General features: G+C 37.4%; 1 protein-coding gene and 1 long non-coding RNA gene across 8 annotated transcripts in view; one reads left to right on the top strand and one right to left on the bottom strand.

Moving 5' to 3' along the window:
- The window catches only part of LOC141379469 (uncharacterized), a 126,003-nt gene that overhangs the window by 10,207 nt on the left and 92,444 nt on the right, over positions 1 to 23,352 (top strand). The window lies entirely within an intron of this gene.
- dusp10 (dual specificity phosphatase 10) overlaps positions 14,827 to 23,352 on the bottom strand; it is a 30,677-nt gene continuing 22,151 nt past the window's right edge. For 2 of the 3 annotated variants that reach the window (XM_068215712.2, XM_068215711.2), the window contains exons 3-4: positions 22,021 to 22,389; positions 15,192 to 18,171 (exon numbers count right to left, since the gene is read on the bottom strand). In XM_068215712.2, coding sequence (XP_068071813.1) covers positions 17,906 to 18,171; positions 22,021 to 22,389 — 635 coding nt within the window. In that variant the 3' untranslated portion in view covers positions 15,192 to 17,905. Of the gene's footprint in view, positions 18,172 to 22,020; positions 22,390 to 23,352 lie in introns of all 3 variants that reach the window. The other variant, XM_003200774.7, reaches the window with a different exon arrangement.

The following is a 23,352-nucleotide window of genomic DNA, read 5'->3' on the forward strand; positions in this document are numbered from 1 at the left end:
GCTTAAAATAATTTAAAGCAACATAATTAAATTAGTTGTCTTGACTGTCTTTATTTTTTTTACAGTGTGGTAACCCAGCAAGCATTTTTTGTTTTTAATATATGTCTAATAGACGTCTAAACATAGTCGTCTTACCTAAAACAAGACTAAATTTGGGCTGTCAGTAAAAATCTAAGAGACGTCTAAGAATAGGCCAATACTAGACTAGCCGTCAAATAAACAGAAATGAATGACCACACATCTTAAATCTGTCTATTTGACGACTAGTTTTGGGCTATTCTAAGATGACTATTAGATTTTCACTGACAGCTCAAGTTAAGCCTTGTTTTACTCAAGCTGTTTACGTTTAGATGTCTATTAGACGTCTATAAACACAAAATTGTTTGCTGTAGTACTGTAAGTAAGCAGGATTATTCACTTCACCTTGATCTGTTGAATTATTAAAAAATAATGCACACCCGAGGTTTAACAGCTATATTAAGGAATAATTGACAATGGGCTATTTAAGTGTTAGAAAATAAAGTATAGGCGACTCAGCTTTATTGGTACCAACACCTCAAGGCTGCATTATTAACAAAGACTAGAATACACAAGACGTGTCACTCGTATACTTTTGAATAGGGAAAAGTGTAGCGGTCAATATGGCAAATGAAGCCCCGCCTTCTGGTACATGAGCTAATCAGCAATCACTATATGATGAATAAAGCCCGCCTTCTAGTACAAGAGCCAATCAGCGATCTCTATAGAATGACAATTCTCTGGGGGGGGGCCAGACCAGACGTGAATTTTTGCAGATTTTGTTTGATACGAACATTTAGAATTGAAGCTAAATAGACTATAAATTTACTAAAAATAAATTTTATTGGTTATTCGTAATATGAAAATTTGATGTTTCCCCATTGAAACAGAATGTCTAAGCATACTGCCCGAGAGACATTTCAAAGATGGCTGCCAAGTGAAATTACTTGCCTTTAAGGGTGTTTGTTATTATCTAATAATTCAACAGACTTAAATTATTCTGCTTATACTACAGTACAGTTACCACATACAATGTTTGCAATCGCATTGTGGTATATTAAGTAATAATCAATGACTGGCCATTGAATTAGAATATAATGCACACCCGAGGTCAAATTTTTTATTCAATGCACTCATAATTCCACTCATACAATTGTAAATGCACATTTGCACTCAAACTGTAACAAATTTAGGAATAATTGATGACTGGCCATTAAATTATTATAATATAATGCACACCCTAAGCCGAATATTGTCTAATTATTTAGTGCACCGGAGTCAAATATATCACTCATACAATTATAACCATATGTTTGCACACACTCAAACTGTGATATATTAAGGAATAATTGATGACTGGCCATTAAATTATTAGAATATAATGCACACCCAAGGTCAAATATTTAATAAAAATTCAATGCACCAGAGTCAATTATTCTACTCATACAATTGTAACCACATGTTTGCACTCAAACTGTGATACATTTAGGAATAATTGATGTCTGGCCATTGAATTATCAAAATATAATAGACACTTAAGGTCGAATATTGTCTAATAATTCAATGCACCGGAGTCAATTATTCCACTCATACAATTGTAAACGCACATTTGCACTCAAACTGTGATATATTAGAACATAATTGATGACTGGCCAATAAATTATTAATTTTATGCACACCCAAGGTCAAATATTTTATAAAAATTCAATGCACCGGAGTCAATTATTCCACTCATACAATTGTAAACGCACATTTGCACTCAAACTGTGATATATTAAGGAATATTTGATGACTGGCCATTGAATTATTAGAGTATAATGCACACCCAAAGTCAAATATTTAATAAAAATTCAATGCACCGGAGTCAATTATTCCACTCATACAATTGTAAACGCACATTTGCACTCAAACTGTGATATATGAAGCAATAATTGATGACTGGCCATTGAATTATTAGAGTATAATGCACACCCAAAGTCAAATATTTTATAAAAATTCAATGCACCGGAGTCAATTATTCCACTCATACAATTGTAAACGCACATTTGCACTCAAACTGTGATATATGAAGCAATAATTGATGACTGGCCATTGAATTATTAGAGTATAATGCACACCCAAAGTCAAATATTTTATAAAAATTCAATGCACCGGAGTCATTTATTCCACTCATACAATTGTAAACGCACATTTGCACTCAAACTGTGATATATGAAGCAATAATTGATGACTGGCCATTGAATTATTAAAATATAATGGACACCATTGGCAGAAAATTATCTAATAATTCAATGCTCTGGTCTCAGTTATTCCACTCATACAATTATTACCACTTGTTTGCCCACACTCAAACTTTGATATATTAAGAAATAATTGATGTATGGCCATTGAATTATTAGTATGTAATGCACACCCAAGGTCAAATATTTTATAATAATTCAATCCACCAGAGTCAATTATTCCACTCATACAATTGTAACCGCATGTTTTCACACAAACTGTGATATATAAGGCAATAACTGGGACAATTCAGCTTATCCTCTGGTCTCTACAAGTAAATCCACTGTTCAGATGTTGTATTTGAGACCTTATGTGTTAGGTTTCTGTCCTCAAACTGCTCCCGTATGCAGTACACATCTCCTCCAAAGCCTTCTGTTGTGTTTTGATGTGATTTTTAACTGTTGTAGCTGTGAAATAACTAAACATTCAGCGTAGTGATACAGAGCTGTAACACGCTCAAAACCTGCCAGAACTACTTTAGCTGTGCATTTAACAGAATGTTCGTCAGCCAATCAGAATCAAGCATTCAGTTTACAGTGCGACTCAAATGCAGAGAGTGTGATCTAAACTCCTCCTCTGTTTTTGAGAGCTCAGCGTTTTCCTAATACGTCCATAACGCGGGTCCGCTCTGATCACGACTATTCTAGTGCTCCAGACTGACAGCGGCCATTGGAGCAAATTAATGAGCCGGGACTCTCATCACTTCTAATTAGAAACCACACTAAAAACTATTTCTGGCCTGTGTTCCTATGGAGGGAATTCAAGCCTCAATCACACTGCAAATATAGACTGAGAGTGTCCAGTGTGGGACGGCAACATTAGGAGTGTGCTGTAAACAGTGATTAGTTGACTTTAAAGTGAACAAAATTTACACAATTATAAAAATTCAGTAAAATTAACTTAGCATTTCCAAGTTACAACAGGTTTACGCATTTTATTTTTAAGTCAACTTGTTGCTTTTAAGAGATTTGGTTTACTCAGTTAAAGTAACACCTCACCTTTTACAGTGGGAGCACTAAAATAGTTTATGCATATGAATAAAGAGTATTATATAGTGTGGTACATTTAAATAGGACAAAAGAGACTAAAAGGGGGTGACACGGTGGCTCAGTGGTTAGTGGTCGTCTCACAGCAAGAAGGTCGCTGGTTTGAGTCCCAGCTGGGTCAGTTGGCGTTTCTGTGTGGAGTTTTCATGTTCTTCCCATGTTGGCATGGGTTTCCTCTGGGGAATTGATTAACTAAATTGGTCGTAGTGTGTGTGTGTGTGTGTGTGAGAGAGAGTGTGTGTACTGAGTGGTTGCTTAGGTGTTGCTAGGTGGTTACTAGGGTGTTCTGAGTGATTGCTAGATGGTTGCTAAGGTGTTGCTAGGTGGTTGCTAGGGTGTTCTGAGTGGTTGTTAGGTGGTTGCTAAGGCGTTGCTAGGCGGTTGTTAGGGTGTTCTGTGTCGTTAGTAAGGTGTTGCTAGGCAGTTGTTAAGGTGTCCTAAGTGGTTGCTAAGGTGTTGCTAGGGTATTCTGAGGGGTTGCTAAGGTGTTGCTAGAGTGTTGCTAGGTGGTTACTAGGGTGTTCTGAGTGGTTGCTAAGGTGTTGCTAGGTGGTTGCTAGGGTGTTCTGAGTGATTGCTAGATGGTTGCTAAGGTGTTGCTAGGTGGTTGCTAGGGTGTTCTGAGTGGTTGTTTGGTGGTTGCTAAGGCGTTGCTAGGCGGTTGTTAGGGTGTTCTGTGTGGTTAGTAAGGTGTTGCTAGGCAGTTGTTAGGGTGTCCTAAGTGGTTGCTAAGGTGTTGCTATGGTATTCTGAGTGGTTGCTAAGGTGTTGCTAGGTGGTTGCTAGGATGTCCTGAATGGTCACTAGGCACTTACTAAAGCATTACTAGGCCGTTGCTTGGTGTTTGCTAGGCGGTTGCTAGGGTAATTTGGGTGGTTGCTTGGGGCCAAAAAACCTTTGACCCCTTGTAGAAGTCATAGCACACCATTCCCGATAAAACCGGACGATTTGAACACACTTTCAAGGGTCTAGGACGAAAACTGCAGGACTAGTTTTGTGCCAAAATATCTGTCCGGAAGTAAAAATAATAAACTGGACCTGGACAATTGTCATGGTGGACTTTGCCTAAGGCAAACCACACTAATAAAAATTTAATAGGGCAGTGTCGTGTTGCAGTGGTTAGCACTGTCACCTCACAGCCTGAAGGTCACTGGTTCAAGTCCCGGCTGGGCCAGTTGTCAAGTCTGTGAGGAGTTTGCATGTTCTCCCCGTGTTGGCGTGGGTTTCCTCCGGGTGCTCCAGTTTCCCCCAAAAGTCCAAAGACATGCGCTATAGGGGAATTTAATAAACTAAATTGGCCCTAGTGTATGTGTTTCCCAGTACTAGGTTGCAGCTGGAAGGGTATCCGCTGTGTAAAACATTTGCTGGAATAGTTGGCGGTTCATCCTGCTGTGGCGACCCCAGATTAATAAAGTGACTAAGCCAAGAGAAAATAAATATTACAAGTAGCGTTTTCTTTCTGCTATATTATCATCAACTTTTTACATTAACAACAGTTCTGAGTAGATTTTAGTTGGTTGCCATGGAGGTTGTGGCTGGTTGCCAGGGTGTTGCTATACCAGTGTTCTGAGTGTTTAAGATTTAATTTCAATATTTAAACAATTTTTGTATTTCTGTTTTGTTTTCATCATAAACTCTTACAATAACAACTCTGGCCTACCATATAGATATTAATGTGATGCTATGGGGTGTGTTTCAGAAAACCATCGTTAGCCAACTAAGGTCGCAAGTTGCGTCGTTACAAACATAGTTTGTTGATTTGATGTTTCCCAAATCTGTCATTCCATTGAACATTCGCAAACTGTGTCGCAAACGTGTACACTTGCAACTACACTTCTAGAGCTGTAGTTAGAAACATAGTTCCTGACTGTGTTCTATTCCCACTTATCCCCCCTGTGCTCTATTCATTTAGAACGGTCCAACATTTAAACTTGGAATGATTAAAGAAAAAGCATTAAAGTCACCTCTCTTAGGTGTAATTTGCTGTCAAAGGATTTTTACAGTTCAGTTTTAGCGATCTTCATGTTTACAATTGTGCTTCCTTCGCAGTACACCTTGAAAACATTGATGTCATTTTGAATGCAGTCGTGCCGCATTTAAAGCCCCTAATATGGATTTTCGAAAATGATCTTCAAGCAGCGTGTAACAGCTGTAATTGAATGAAAACATTCAGCTGAGGTTTAAATCTGAAAGTGCACCATGTTTTAAACTATTGATTCTTTAATGAAACCATCAACTCAGAGTCGAATAAATGAATCGCGTTGGGTTCGGATCTTTTGAACTAGTAGTTTGCAAAATGTGTTTGTGTGTTATAAGTTGTACTGGACCAGCGCGGCTTGTAATCACGTATATATTATAAATCAGTGCTTGTACTGTATCTCTCAGGTTAAATCTGCATGGGCTGTTTACATATCACATCCAAAACCACGTTGAAAACGTGACGCGTGCTTCTTCCTTGAGCGATATAAATGCGTTTCTGAATCTTCTGCTTTTTGCCTTTGCTAAGACCACAATCAGCTGTTCCTCACACGCGGCGAGGCCAGTTTTCAAAATAGTTCAGCTTTTGTGTGGATTAACATCTGAATGTGTCGCTGTTATTAGGGTTAGCGTTAAGAGTAGATCAATATGCTGGTGTTTAACTGCATTGCTTTATTGCATTCCTACGTTGGGCTCTCACACACTCTGTGCTACTTTATGACCATGGTGGGTGTTTCTTTGTCTTGTGCTAAACGCTGTCGACCAATCACAACAGACTGTGTCATCTGATTAATCAGCGCAGATAAGCCTCACGCAAAGGAGGGGTTCGGGAATTAATCATATGGGAGGCGTTGGGATAATTAGGTAAAAATAAATGAATATTACAAGACAATGAAATTGTTTTTTGACCATGCATGCAGATCAGCCTGCTGCTGGAGACACCCAAATCTAAGTTATGACCTTTTATAATGCATAATTGGGGCTCTTTAAGGAATGTATCTGTACTGGAGGCCTATATGACATGGGCCTGCTGGTTAGAACATTTCTGCAATGGTTTGAATGTGTCAAATTTAAAAGAAGCCCTAAAAAAACAACAATAATATTCTATTTAATAATAATTAAATGATAAATTAATAATATTTATTTTGATAAATTTTTTTCTTTTCTTAATAAATAGCCTACTGTAAATTACAACCATTAACGATTCGATTTATATGATTCATATATAAGATTAGAATACGTGTTAGCGAAGTGATTTTATGTCTTAGAATAGAATATGGCATAGGGCTGCTCGATTTTGGGAAAAATCATAATCACGATTATTTTGTTCATAATTGTAGTCACGATTATTTCAAACGATTATTAGTTGTAGTCAAAATTATTAGCACTCCTGAGAATTAAAAAAATAAAAATAAATTTCCCAAATGATGTTTAACAGAGCAGGGAATTTTACAAGTAATTCCTCTAATATTTTTTCTTTTGGAGAAAGGCTGATTTGTTTTGTTTTGGCTTGAATAAAAGCAGATTTAAATATTTTGAAACCTCTTTTAATGTCAATATTATTAGCCCCATTAGGCAATATATAGTTTTGATTGTCTGCAGAAGAAACTACTGTTATACAATGAACTGCCTAATTACTCTAATTAAGCCTTTGAATCACACTTTAAATTTGAATGTTTGTATTTAAAAAATATCTAGTCTAATATTATGTGCTGTCATCATAGCAAAGATAAAATAAATCAGTTATTAGAAATGAGTTATTAAAACTATTATGTTTAGAAATGTGTTGGAAAAAAAAATCTTCTTTCCATGAAACAGAAATTGGGGGAAAAGGGTTGCTAATATTCAGGAGGGCTAATAATTCAGACTTCAACTGCATATATACAGTTATTTTCCACCCTGCAAAGACAAGAGAAATAAATACAATAGAATAAAAATATTAAACAAACTGTGCTTTGAGCATCTTCACGGTAAGAAAAACACTTTAGCTACAAAAGTCTTCAGTCAAGAGCACTGAGGGATTTTCTCGTTGTTTTATCAATAATGATAAAAAAGGCGGCAGTAAGAATTGCGCGCTGTTACTTTAATGGTTTCAAGAGTTCACACTTAGATGATGATTGATAATAAGCAAGTTTGTCATGCTGTCCCGGGAGAGAGCCCTGAGCTCAAAGGTTCTTGAGTGCTGGGCTCCCTCCTGTTTGGAGGGCGAGAGCGGAGCCTTGAGCTCAGGTAGATCTCGACAACTCCCCCTTGATAAAAACTAAAAATTTAATGCTATGAAAAGATATGCTACATGGTGAGAGATTAACTGTAGTGCAAAATTTAGATTGATCAATTCACTTGTTGTGCATGTTTTTGGAATGTGGGAGGAAACCGGAGGACCCGGGGAAAACCCACACAAGCAGGGGAGGAACATGCAAACTACACACAGAAACGACCACCGGCCAGTTAGAGGACTAGAACCAGTGACGTTCTTGCTGTGAGGCGACAGTGCTAATCACTGGGCCACCGTGCTGCCCTATGGAGGGAAAGGTGAAGAGGTAGGGGTGGAAGGGGGGATTCTTCAAATCGAAGATGACTGTAGTGAAAAAACCCCGGCTCTTTATAGTGGGTTAGGAATGGCCTGATTGGTGGATCATGCATGCTAATGCAGAACCAGCCGTGTTCAATCATAATCACGTGCTCCTCTCGAAATTAGTTTATGAATAAACTTCACTTCGCTTTCACGTGTCTTTTGATCCTTATTACAAAATGAGGGTTAATATATGGAAGACCGAATGAGTCAGACTGCGCCTATTACAAAACGCGCGTCATCCCCAAAACGCTGGTATTTTCAGCGTTTAAGACGAAAAGACCCGGCATTTTGCATTGCAAACACCGCAATTACGGCGTTTTGCAGGTCAAAATCGGCGCAAAAACGTGACCTTTTTTCATGTGACCTGCGAAAATACCGGCATTTTGGGGATGACACGCGTTTTGTAATAGGAGCAGTTTGACCCATTCGGCCTTCCATATTAGTATGAATAATCACTAAACACCGCATTTTGACACCTATTTGACCTTTAAGCGCTCACGTTAAGATGACTTCAGATGTCTGCGCTCTGCCCGTCACAGTGTGCAAATGAGACCAAGTGCAGACCGCATGCCTCTGACTGTCTGCGCGCCGCACACACATAAGCATGCGGTCTTTCGCGCTTTTAAGAGCAACAAGTGAGGAGAACTGGAAAGGGGGCGGAAAATAATGGAATAATCGTTTATCTCGATTAATGATTTTTCATAATCGCTAGAAGCCAAAATCGAAATAGAAATTGGATTTTCGATTAATTGCACAGCCCTAATATAGCACACTCTCTGTGTTTGTAAAGGAAACATATATAAGCCCTAAATGTGACGTTTACATATTTCAAATAATATGGAAAACAATTGCATGTTTTTATCAAAACTAATATTGGATTTGTTTTAAATGGGTGTGCATGTAAAACTAAACAAATTGCACAAAAACATTATTGGATTTTTCTCTAAATAAGTAGTTTCTCCACCCCTTTTAGAGTGTTTTGTACCATTTTGCTATTTAGACAGTGACATTCATACACATTGAGCAGCTTTATAAATATTGAAATAATTCAGATTTGATTGTTTTTTTATTCTTTATTTCCAAACCCCACATTACAAAATAACAGTGTTTGAACTCTGACATGTACAGAGAGCTCTTGGCTTACAGGAAGACACTTTTACCAAAGCAGGTCATGCAGAAAACAGTGTGGAAGGCCTCCAGCGTCGTAGCACCTTTGTGGGAAAATCGTCAATAAAATAAAAGCTTTAAGTCTTGTTTTTCTTTTCTCTGAAGTCAGTGCAAAAATATAAACAATGCATAGAAATCCCTTTGCAAAATACGTCTATGGTTTTGCTGCTGCTGTAAAATCCCATGAGCGAACCCAGAGTTTTTGCCCTTGAAATCCTGGATCCGGATTGGTTGTTTGTTTTCCGGGTCGCTCTCACACAAACACATCGGCTCAGCATGAACACAACACAATCTGCAGGAATTATACAGGGAGAAGCTTCAGATATTAGACATAATGTGCTTTGCATTCAGTTTTTTTTATCGTCCAACATGTTGTTTATATGCAGTCGGCTTACATTTAGAGGTTGAAGCTGCAGGAAGAACCGAGAAAGAGGAAAGTAGGATCTTTTCTAATGTTCGCACAGTGTCTGATCTATTGGAAACTCTTGATATCTAATTACCTGATCAATAGAGGGACTGTTGTGAAGTATGTTGATTGTTTTATTATTATTATTATTATTATTATTATTATTATTATTAGTGATGCTTTAATTGATCGGATGGAGATTGGTATCGGCTGATAATAACATTTCAAGTTTCGATCGGTACTCGCTGATCTGGTCAATCTCATGAACCAATCACAAGTGTTTGTTTATGACTTTACAAGGAGCGGTGGATCCGGGATATACATCAGCAGCACTACAACACATGAGCAACGTTTCCAAGTTGCATTGTTAGTACTATTTCTTATAATCTGTTTTATTTGTTATTTTTTTGTAAAGCTGCTTAATTTAATCCTTCATTTATTATCTTGGGTAAGGTGAGATCTCATACTTAGAAGGAAAATGTGCTTTATGTAATGTTAAAGTTATGTAAAGCTGAAGGTATTGAAATCGGTACACTGTATCGGCCGATCACCATGTCAGAATCAGTACTCGGTATCAGCTGCAAAAATCCTGATCAGAGCATCCCTAATTATTATTATTATTATTATTATTATTATTGCTATTATTATTAATCACTAGCACCATAGAAAATAATAAACATTACTAGTAATAATTATAGGTATTATTATTAATATAATGATTTACTAGTACTTTATATTAATAATAATAATAATAATAATGATGATGATATCATAATAGAATTACTATAAACATGATATCAATATTATTATTAATATGATTAATAGTAACATATTAATAAAAATAAGTGTTATTATGTATTTATTATTATTTTTAATATGATAAATAAGATTGTGAAAATATTGTTGACTGCTTTTACTAACACTGGAATTTATTCGCCCATTCATTTATTATTGTTGTTATCATTAATACTATCAAATATAGTCATTATTATTACTATTTTTATTATTAACCATTATAATTGTTGTTTACCATCATCAATATTAATATTAATATATTAACATATTGATATAATTAAAATATTGGTATAATTAAAAAGAATAAACAATAATAGTAATAATTATCTATTATTTTTATTATTATTATTATTATGCATTCATTGTTTTATTAGTATAAATAAAATAATAAGAATAATAATAACATCATCTACATCATTATAATTAGTAATAATAATAAATTCATATTCATAATCAAATTATATAATAACAAACAACATTATCATATAATAATAATAATAATAATAATAACAACAATAACAAACATCATAATCATATATAATAATAACAACAATAATAAAAATATTAATCATCATCATATATAATAATAATAATAATAATAATAACATCATCATTATCATATAATAAAAATACTACTACTAATAATAACATCATTATCATTATATGATAATAAAAATAATTAATAATAACAATACCAGACATCTTCATATATAATAATAATAATAATAATCTTTATAATCATATATATATATATTTATTATAATAACAACAATCAACAATCATCATCTTCATCATCATCATAATAATAATATATAATTTCAACAAAACTTAAGGTACTTTTTTCTACTACTTTATTTTCTTTACAAATAGACTATATACTATATATATATATTTTTTTTTTTCAAAAATATGGCCAAAGTGCAGGAGGTTTGTGTAAAGCTGAAAAATAAAACTGCATTTTCATAGAAAAACCCTTCATGTTGACGGGTGAGGAGTAATAAACTGTTCACTTCACACTCTGCACGAGACCAGAGTTGAATTGTTTCACAGCTTTTCTGTACAAATACAACAGAAATGGACTTTTCTAGCGTTTTGAAAACAGCCAGAAACCCTCGCGCTACACAGAGCTTCGGTTTAAAGCCGTGACTCAGAAAAGTCAGGAAACAACAGGAGTTAAGGCACCGATTGAGGCACGGTTCATATGCAAAACATACATCTTTCCACATTCCTGAAGCGCTTCCATACAGTCGCTGAAATCTGTCCGACACACACTGTACAAAGTCTGACGGGTAAACCCACTGCCTTAAAATTTAGTAAATTGAGGGGTGGCATGGTGGCTCAGTGGTTAGCACTGTGGCCTCACAGCAGGAAGGTAGCTGGTTCGAGTCCCAGCTGGGTCAGTTGGAGTTTCTGTGTGGAGTTTGCATGTTCTCCCCGTGTTGGCGTGGGTTTCCTCTGTGGGGAGTGGGAATGAGAGTTTATGGGTGTTTCCCAGTACTGGGTTGCAGCTGGAAGGGCATCCACTGTGTAAAACATATGCTGCAATAGTTGGCGGTTCATTCCGCTGTGAAATAAAGACTGAGCTGAAATTACAACAGAATTACTTGTATTTTAAGTTCAAGTTAAATCAACTTGTCACTTTTAAGGCAACGGATTTACTCACTTTTTAAGTCATCGTTTTGTACAGTGCAAAGGCAGATTTACATCAGATACTGCAATCATTCTCACACACAATGTGCAATAATGGCATTATAAACAAAACAAATATATCCTCGTGTCATTGCAAACCAAAGTAGTCTGCTATTTAGTCCGCAAGCAGATGTCGGAGCTATATTTGATGGTGATATAATAGTGATATACCTCAGCTGTTGCCTGTAATAATCATGCAGTCGTTTATATTTAAACCAAGTGTGATTGTCAGCGATAATAAAGACATAAATACTCATACAAACAGTCATCCTGACACTTATAAAGCTGTTTTTTAAACCTAATTTGGTAAGACTTTATAATGAGGTCTATTTGTTTATGATTTTAAGTACTGCTGTTCACTTTTAGCATGTTATTTTTATTATTACTTTAGAATATTCGATTTTAATGTTTTTTGTAACATTATTTGTATCATTAATTAATTTAAGTAATTAATAATTACTCCATTTCTGTCAAATTTCAAACAAAAATTTTCAAACTAAAACTAAAATTGTCTTTATCTGTATTAATATCTATTGAACGACTAAAAATCAGGGTTATGAGCAGAGGTCTGTTCTTCGTACGTGGATTACTCAGTTAGCTGGATTTGATTAGTGACGATTTGACACGATCCAGAATCATTTCATTTTTCAAAACTGATCTGAGAGTTGTTGTCATAGCAACAGTTCTGCTAGCTCAATCCTGGTCTGGAGCAGGTTCAATTCATGTAAACAGGATTAGATTGGGTCAGTTCAAGCAAAGATAATACTAATAAATGTACCAAATGCTGATATTTTCTTACAGTAGTAGTTATAAACACTGGGCAAAATAATAAATATTTTTAAAACTATATATATATATAACTATATATATATATATATATATATAAAGTTATAGTTATTAATAAATAAATAAAGTTATATATATATATTAATAAAACGTATGCAATCTGCACCAACGAAATGAAAGTACAAAGACTGCCACCTGCTGGTGCAAATTGAAAACTTATTGATATGAACTTTTTAGATCGCTTTCGTAAAATCTGTGTATGATAACAGGCATGCACAATATGTGACTTTTTAAAAGCAATAATACATTTATGCAGTCATAAACATGTTTTGACAGTTAATATGACACGGATTTGATGCTTCACAAAAGCTGCAGACGCCTTTACCAATATCAAATATTGTAAACATCCAGTTATTCTTTACACAGAATAAAAAACGGCTATATAAATAATACTACTATAATAAGGAAAATCCGCTCTAACTGTAAAACTAAATAAAAGGCTCTTGACACATGACAGGGCCAAGCATGCAGCCCACAACAAAGGTGTAAAGTTATTGCGTATCATTTTAACAAACCGTTTACTACGGATTTTATGTAATTTAGCTCACATGGATAATTGAATATTAATCAGATGATGTCATTACGCTGCTGTGCCATCAGCCAATCGCTGCATTGCTGATCATGATTTCGAGGATCGATAGATCTGTCCTTCACAACACACACATCAATCTCAGATCAGTTTATCCAGACATTTTAATCTGATTTACGAACTTGTTTGAAGAACCAAATTAGCCAGAGGCCAGATCCAGGATCTGCCAAATCATCTTAAATCATTTAAGTGAGGTACGAAAAACAGACCCCAGGGCTCCGAACCGGTTCAAGGAACGGAAATAAAAAAACGAAAAAAAATATCAAGTTTATTTGTTCTGTATAGAAACGTTTACAGTTAAACGGTTAATAACATTGTTTAATCATTCTCTTTACTATTTGAATTGGGGAGACAAACATCATTCATTTAATGCATGTGTATAAATGCGACGGTGACGCACACAACGTGAAATGCCCGCGAAGCGGACGTTATAAGTGAGAGTCGTTACTGGTGCGATGAGCTTGTTTTAAAGGTTACCGAGAATCATGTACAAAGGTATGTTTCGGTTTAAGTTTCTGTTACTCAAACTTGTATTTATACTAAATGAATTATTGATTGTCGATTGTTTTTAGATGGGTCTCTATAAGTTTTTTTAAGTGGTGCAAAGAAGCACTACAACTGAACACCACAAAACAAAAGAAATGGTAATTGATAATTTTTTTATTTTATGGAATTTTTATGAAAATTTGATGCTAAATATAATTCATGTTAACTTTATTTTTTGCATATAAACTTTTAATTGTTCTGCAGTCATTTCCATTCAACTTGAAGTAAAAGAGTTTTATAGTTTGTTTGTTTTTTTTTCAGTTTTTGCTAACATCCCTGACGTCATAAACAAACGGAACCTCAATGTAAAACAATACCAAAACTGTTAACCATCAAAAAGAAGATCCAAGCCACAAATAAGCACCTGAATGCAACTGAAAACAACAAAAACACAGAAGTATGGCATGTGTGTGTGGGACAGCAGAAAGTCTGACTCTCGTACATGCTCGCACCCACGCACACACACACACACACACAATATTGCACAGTGAAGCCTCTTCAGAAAACACACAAGCCGGGTTTATTTTAGGCTACGTTTACACGACAACCATGCAGTCAAAAATGGAAATGTTTTCCCTATAGAGTTTATACTGTAATTACATCAATTTCCCTTGCGTTTATAATGTAATTATCACATAAAATTATTCATCCTCCACTGAGCTACCACGGTGCACAGTATATAATAATTTACCAGTTATAGTTTTACTAGTTATTTTTTTATAAGATATTAGTATTGCATAAAAAAAAAAAAAAAAAAAATATATATATATATATATATATATATATATATATATATTAAATAATAATATAAATTCTGTTAAGTGGTCTAATAATATTGACATTTAAAATTGATGAAAAAGATATAATATATATAATAGGTAAAACTGTGAAAATGTTCTTGCTTTGTTAAACGAAACTAAGATTTCACAGGAGGGTGAGTCATTTTCCTTCAACAACACTGTAAAACAAACAAGTTGACTTAACTTAAAATTCTAAGACAGCTCGCTGCAGAGTTTTTCTTAAATTGACACAACTTACCCTGAGTCAAGACCAGTACTTGTTACCGTGCAGAGTTACCTTACAGTTTTAAGTTGCATCAACTTTTTTTTTTTTACAGTGTACAATGACAATGCTTTAAGGGTGCTTTCACACTTGATTCAATTGCCTGGACCGTACCCAAGTCTCCCCTTGCCACCTTCTCGGTTGGTTTGTATTCACACTGTCTTTTTTCCTTCTGAACCCCGGTACGCTTGCATCATCAAGCTGCTGTTTTGTTTACGACTGTTGCTAGGTGACGGTCACGAAAGCAAAGCGTCGAAATGGAAATACGTTTGCACATCGTGGTCATTCAGCTTTTGCTGAATCTTTTGGTTTTGGTACGATTGCATTCACATCAGAAGTGAACCGTACCAGAATTCGCATTAACCATACCCCAGACCACCTTTTTCAGGCAGACTCGGGTACGGTTCACAGGTGCGCAGCCGAATTCAGAAGACACGTTTACACTAGCTATACTATGATGTCAATCGAACCCGGGTGCGGATCAAAAGTGCTAGTATGAAAGGACCCTTAAAATAATTTGAGTTTACGCAAAAATGCTGTATTATATATTACTGGCCTGGCAAATACTGCATATATGCCAGGCCAGTAGTTGGCGCTAGATTGCTGTTAGTTAACCACAGCTGTAGGGAATTGTTGTTGTGTGTTTAAAATTGTGTCTTTGTGTTTAGTGATAATATTGGTGAAGTAAATCCAGACTTATACACTAATAACAATGCACTCCGCCATTGTTGTGTGTTTGATCGCACTTGCGGTAAAGTCTAGAAGGGATACAGCTGTGGATACTAGATATAGCATTATTATTGTAACACTGTACAGCAGTAATTAATATTTTTACATTAATGCTTGGTATTATAACTGTTTTTACATAACTGGGACAGTTGGGTGAGGGATAGATGTTAATAAAATTCAATTATTGGGTAATTTATAAAATTATATAAATAAAGCTTAGTATAATTACTGTTTTTACATTAGTGAGATAGTTGGGTAAAGGATAGATATTAATAAAATACAATTTAATGGGTAACACAATACATAATATAAATTATTCTCATAAACTTCCTGTCGTAGCTGTATCCCTTCTAGCAACAACCCACACGTGCCTTTAAAATCGACACGCACTGCTCATGTTTACTTACATAGTATGTACTACACACTAGTATGATGTCACCATTTTTAATGGGACACTTTGTCGGGAAATAGTCTGATTTTACACTCGACCAAAGTTAAGCAGGTGAGTTTTATCAGTTTTAAATACATTCAGCCAATTTTGGGTCTGGCAGAAGCACCTTTAGCTTAGCTTAGCATAAATCATTGAATCGGATTAGACTGTTAGCATCTCGCTAAAAAATGACCAAATAGTTTCCTATTTAAAGCTCAACTCTTCTGTTTTTACATTGTGCACTGAGAAAATGAATTTCCAGGCTGATATGGCTAGGAATTTTCTAGGAACTTCTGTGCATTACGGTTCAAATAGATATGGTTCTGAGTCAGCAGCGATGTAAATATGTCCTGAATCACATCTCACAAATGTTTGCATATGAGTGAAAGATTTTCAGGTGCTACGTAACAATGCACACGATGTAACTATAGAAGGGTCAAGCTTTAAATAGAAAAATTATTAACATACATTGGTCATTTTTGAATGAGATGCTAACGTTCTAATCCGATTAAATTATTTATGCTAAGCTAAGCTAAAAATGTTCTTCTTAGACCCGGAAATTGGCTGAATGTATTAAAAATGGTAAGACTCGACTGTTTAACTCTATAATAATGTGTAAAATCTGCCTATTTTATTTTTTTTTATTTTTTATTTTTATTTTATTTTTTTTATTTGGATGTTTACAAGGAAACTAATGTAATGATGTATTCAAAAACTTGCACTTTGGCAAGTTTTGGCAAAATGAACCCACCAAAATGTTATAAAAATCAGTGTTTCTCAACCACCTTCCTGAAGGCCCCCCTGCTCTGCACATTCTCCATATCTCCTTCACCAAACAGACCTGATTCAGATCATCAGCTCATTAGCAGAGACTGAAAGACTTGTAATGGGTGTGACTGACAAAGGAGACATCCAAAATATGCAGTGCTGGTGGTCCTCAAGGAACGTGGTTGAGAAACACTGATATAAATGAACAGGCAAACAAAAACACAAAAAGTTTCCCGTTTTTGGCTGAAAGCATCGTGTAAACAGTAGCTCAGACTCCTGTGGGTCTTCGGGCAGCAGCAAGGATGACCACAGCACAGTGTTTGCAGATCAATAGCTATGTTTCCATCCACCTACTTTAGTACATCACATAAACAAACACTCAATGGATGCACATACATATTGAAAATGCACAAATGAGCACAACTGAGTAGGATAATCCGATAAGAAAATATGTGCATAACCTACGATGGAAACCAATTTACTGAATAAACTCCAGCATGCGCATCAGTAAAGCGACGTGATTTAGTTTGAACGGATGATGTGATGATCAAAATGCGTGTGATGGGATGCATTAAATGGACAAACCAGCACATGGTTGCAGATCTGAAATGTAGTTCTGCTGATTGTAAAAGACCTCAGCCCTCCGTCAGTCCGTCATCACAGTGCTTCAGTATTATTATTCTCCTATTATTATTCCCTCCACAACTGTCTTGAGCGTCTCATGCCTCCAAAAGCCACCGCGTTCATTGCATTTCGTCTTCATCTTCTGAGGTGCAACTCATTTAATAGAGAAGGAAACCCCCCCAACGCAGCAGATATATCCGAGTTTATTCTCTTTGACTGGATGTAAACACTAAATGTTTTCTGTGATATTTCACCTTTGCGCATAAATCTCATTGGCATGTCTGGATGGAAACATAGCTAGTGTCGTCCGCTTCTCCTCATGCACGGCTAGAAATCCTCCAACTGGCTCTTTAATCCGCTATACGAGGGTCTCGAGGCCTGTGAGTCTGGGCGTCAGTATTCGAGGAGTGATGCCGTTGTTCAGGTCTTCCTCGAACTCTAAAAGTTGCCCCATGAAGTTGAGGTTTGGCGAAATGATGGGCCTCCGCGACTTCACGAACTTGTAGGCGTCCGTCATGGTCATCCAGGTGTGTTTCATCAGGTAGGCGATGACGATGGTGGCGGAGCGAGACACACCAGCCTGACAGTGGATTAGTAGCCCTCGACCGGCCTGATGAGCCTCTTCTACACACACACACAGACACACAATAAACACTTCAGATGGCGAAAACACTCAATAGATGAACACTCTGATGTTGCTAGAGTTTGTATGTGACGTTTCAGCTCAAAATACCACACAAATAATGTGTTCTAGCTCTCTGAAACTGACCCTTGTAGGCTTTGATCTTAATTGTGGTGTTTTAGTGACTGCCTCTTTAAATTCAAATGAGATTGTGCTCTTTTCAAAAGAGGGCGGAGCTATGCAGCAGATTTAAAACTGTAATGCCGAACGGCTGCTTCTCACTCAGGGCTGCCGTTTATGCTAATGAGGGAGAGATGGTCACTAGTGGGCGGGGCTTCCCCCCTCTGATGACACAAACGTTACTAAAGGAGAGTATCAATCAAAGTGTTTCTGATTATAAACAATAGACTTAATTAATGTTTACCATTAGAGGCTTCTTATATTCACACACTGCTGACACACAACTGTGTTTAAGGGCCTACTCACACTATCCGAACCGTGCCCAGGCCTGTTTCCCGGATCGTTTGAGAAGTGTGAGTGCGCTGAATCGGGGTCGAGCACGGTTCACTTGGCCGGCCCTGGCCTGGTTGGAAGAGGTGGGCCTGAGCGCGGTTCGCTTGGGCTTTGGTGCGGTACGTTTGTAGTGTGAGTGCAAAACGCGCCAAAGCCCAAAACTGAAAGCGAGACGTGACTTTTAAGGGGCTGTTTCATATGGATTTATTAATCATTCTTACTGTTCAGTGAACGCAAACTGCCGTAGTTTATTAAAGACGTAAACCCCTCACAGCATGACAGCTGCACGGCTTCAGCAGACCTCCTCATTCCTGCAGCACGAGAGCTTTATGATTGTTTATGAGCGCCAAAAGTGACGGATCTGTTCGGCGAAATATCTGACTGCGTGTCCCCGCATCCCTAAGGACTGTTTGGTGAAATATTTGACAGCATGTCACTGCATATCAAACGACTGAAATGATATAACTAGAGAAATCTCCACTGTGCTGCTGAGTGAGAGAGCGCTTCTCACTGAACAGCGCAGCAGCGATGACGTAAGTGTGCCCAGGCCCGATTGTGGTGTGAGTGCGGGCCGTCGGGGGAGACGGGAGGGGGGACAAGCGTGCTTTGGCCCGGTTCGAGGCAACTGTACTGAGTCTGATTCCAGCGACGCTCCAGGGACAGACGAGTCTTCGCTGAGGCCATCTTCCAGCCTCCACCACGGCGACTGAAGCTCTGCACAAGACTTTTGGCCAGCGGAGAAATTAAAATGGTCGTGCCCAACTGAGTCCAACTGAGGTTCTCTCAAGGTTTTTTTTCTTCACTCCCATCAGGTGAAGTTTTTTTTCCCTCTCCGCTGTTGCCACTGCCTCGCATGGTTCAGGATTGGTAGAGCTACGCATCGATGAATTTGCTCTTCAGTGTTTGAACTCTCAGTAATGATTAAATCACACTGAACTGAGCTAAACTGAACTGAACTTAAACACTAAAACCTGAACCACACTGTTCCAGTTACTATGACCATTTATGTGAAGCTGCTTTGACACAATCTTCATTGTAAAAGCGCTATACAAATAAAGCTGAATTGAATTGAATTGAACTGTACCTAGTGTGAGTACGGCCTAAACCCCTTATAAAAGTTATCTACAAGTGAGTGTGGTTAGTATAGTGTGTACTACCAATAAATTCTAAAATGTAACTGCTTAATACACCTACTGTAAAATAATACAACCAACATCAAAAAGAATTAGGATAAAGTTGTGACTTTTCTGGAAAAAAATCATGATTTCTGTCATACCGCCCACCTCTACTTAAACAGCTAATTGTGAAAAGAATTCAGCAAAGACGATCCTTCTGTTGACTACAACAAGTATAGCAACTGTTTATCAATATTTGTAGCCACGCCCCTCTTTACGAAAGTCACTATGCCAGATTGTGCGATTTTCGTCTTGATAAAATCTTGACTTGTTGTGGGTAACAATGTGCCAGACTACACGTTCTTTCACGATCAGTCATCACGTGATCTCAACGACGAGTGTTATTTCCCAAAGCAGTCACAAGTGTTGCTACAACAATATTTCTTATCTCAATTTCGACCTTTTTAAATTAAATTTTAATCTCAGTAAACACTGATGCTTGCAGACAACTAATAACTACTTTAGTGCAGGGCATTCGTTCTGACATGGATAGGATTAAACTTTTTGATTCATTTTTAATATTAAGATATTTTCTTTGAAATCTAAATGTATATTTTCCAGCCTTGGGTTGCTTATTAAACAATTCCTCACCTGAACTTGCCACAAGTGAGACGGAGAAAATGAAAGCACATCAGCACTGAGGAAAAATCAGATGCTCAAGACACAATCTTTAAAATAATGATTAAAAATTAAGATTAAAATAAAGATTAAAATTGCCGGCAATTTTCCGGAAAGATTGTATGTGTGAACAGGCCCTTTTTGAAAATACCGGTAAATTCGTTCTGGCTATTTTCCGGAAAGAGAAGTTGTAACATTACCGGCAATTTGCCGGAATGCTGCGCTGTGTGAATGCAGAAGCAAGATTGCCGTAATAAGCGCGTCCTCGTCTAGACCGTGCTAACGTGAGACGCCTGCTTTAGCCAATCACAACAGTCAGACGCATTTACGTCTGCGCGGTTTGTGAGGATAAAAGCCTTTGAATATTTTTTCCAGACACATTTAGCTGCTAGAAGTTAGTCAGATCACGTTTATATGTTCTTCTTAATGCCAACTGTGTAAATAATCATCGATGAGATGCTTATGATAAGCCGTTGTTTGTTTACCTTCAAGCTTTGCGTGTGCCTGTGAAACAGCCTGTGAGCGCCTGCACACGCACATACAGTATTCACAATATTGATCATCCACAGAGTTTGTAATTTAGTAAAATGTTTACAAATACAAGCGCAGCCGTTTAAAGCTCATTTGTGGTGAATGATGTCAGAATTTACCGGTATTTTGGAATGGATGTGTGAATGCTCTTTTCTGGAAAATTTCCGTAACGTCCTCGCCTGTGTGAACAGCGCTTTTTTTGAATATACCGGTAAAGTCTTCCCGGAAATTTTCCAGATATTTACCGGTATCACTGTGTGAAAGGGGCTAATGACATATTAAAAATATAGCAAATATATAACTGAGATTTGTGATACAATCACAGTGAAGCATTCATTAAATCCTATATTCATTATATCCTAAAATATTAACCAATGATTGATCATATCTACCCGTCACCCACCCATAAGTAAATGTGCAGCCTGTTTTTTGATTACCTGACCTGCGGATTAACAGCAGCACCCACTGTTATAACCGATAAATGATGTACTCCTACCGGAATACGTTGTGAAGAACGAGAAAAAAATTAAACATGCTGGACTTTCTGCAATGGTGTCGTGAGGCGTCGCAGGCATGGTATTGGTTGTCGTGTACTATGCCACATTACATGAGAAGTGATTGAATCTTGTGTAACGACGTCCATTTGTCGTTTACAAATCCCCACGACAACCTACATCATTAAAATCGTGCCGACAAACTCGTGTGATCTGACGTAGGCTTTGCTGTTAGTTTGCTATGAAGGAATGGTGTGCAAAAGAAAGCCCCGCCCCCTACTCAATATTCCATTTCAGCTAGATGCACATCAACATGCTAAAATAAAAGTCTCGGCAACTTCCTGATCATATTAGGATTAGCTATTATGCTACAATCACTTGCATAAAGAGTTTAAGCACAGCAGTGTGTGAATAACACCAGCCTCTAATAATTAAAGTGAATTAATTCTATCATTAATAAGCAAAAGTCGGGTTAAAATCATGATTTTCCTGCAGTGTGTACGAGTGTAGTGTGCGCTACCTATGAACTCGAAGGCCTCCTCGAAGTACTGCCGCAGGTTCTGCTTGTTGCTGTCGGTGGCGGGCAGACGTTTATAGCAGAACCGTGCGATGTCGTAGTGGTAGAGCGGCAGGTGTGTGGTGACGTTGAGGACGAAACCGATGTCCAGACGCTGTAGAAGCTCCAGGTCTTGCGCGTCCCGCTCGTTGCCCAAGTAGAGGAAGGGCAGGACGGCCGTCAGCTCCGCGTTCTCGATGTCCGGCGTGGAGGGCAGGGAATGAGGTAGAGCCCCGGACAAACCCATGGCTCCGCTGCCGTCCTGACCCTCATCCAGATGGAGAGAGTGCTCACACAGGTCAGCGTGGGTCTGCCGGAAACCAGAGAGACCTCCTGACACAAACAACACACAACATCAATTTCAGTTAGGTTACTGTCCATTAACCATAGAAATGTGTCTTAGGTAAGGCTCACATATGGTTGTAGTCAAAACTAGAAAAGTAAAGTTAGTATACAAACTTTATGGCGTCCTGAGAAAGCCTCGTCTGAAAGTTTGAAGTACCTTTAAAGTTGAAATGACTGAAATATTTATGTTTTTAAGAAGTTTGAAACAGTCTGAACTACATAATGTTAGCATGTTTCTAGCATGAATTGGCATGTTTATTGCTATGTGGTTGCTATGGTGTTCTGAGTGGTTGCTAGGGTGTTCTGAGTCATTGCTAAGGTGTTACTAGGCGGTTGCTAGGGTGTTCTGAGTTCTTGCTTGAGCGTTGCTAGGCAGTTGCTAAGTGGTTGTAAGGCATTGCTAGGGGCTTCCAGGTAGTTGTTAATGTGTTGCTAGGTGGTTGCTAGGGTATTCTGAGTAGTTTCTAGTTCGACTGAGTGGTTGCTAAAGCATTGCTATGTGGTTGCTAGGTTGCTCTGAGTGGTTGCTAAAGCATAGCTAGGGTATTCTAGGTAGTTGCTAAGATGTTGATAGGAGGTTGCTTGGGTGTTCTGAGTGGTTGCTAAGGTGTTGCTGGGATGCTCTAGGTGGTCGCTAAGGTGTTGTTAGGTGGTTCCTAGAGTGTTTTGAGTGGTTTGCTAAGGCATTGCTGGGTTGTTGCTAAGATGTTGCCAGGGTGTTCTGAGTAGTTGCTCTAAGATGTTGCCAAGTGGACGGTAGGGTGTTTTGAGTGGTTGCTAAGGTGTTGCTAAGGCATTGCTAGGGTGTTCTAGGTGGTTGCTAAGGTGTTGCTAGGGTGTTCTGAGTGGTTGATAAGGCATTGCTAGGTGGTTGCTAAGGTGTTGCTAATGTGTTCTGAGTGGTTGCTAGGCAGTTACTAACATAAATTACCATGGTTTTAGTATGAATTA

This window comes from Danio rerio, chromosome 20 (genome assembly GCF_049306965.1).
Source record: "Danio rerio strain Tuebingen ecotype United States chromosome 20, GRCz12tu, whole genome shotgun sequence".
NCBI lineage: Eukaryota > Metazoa > Chordata > Actinopteri > Cypriniformes > Danionidae > Danio > Danio rerio.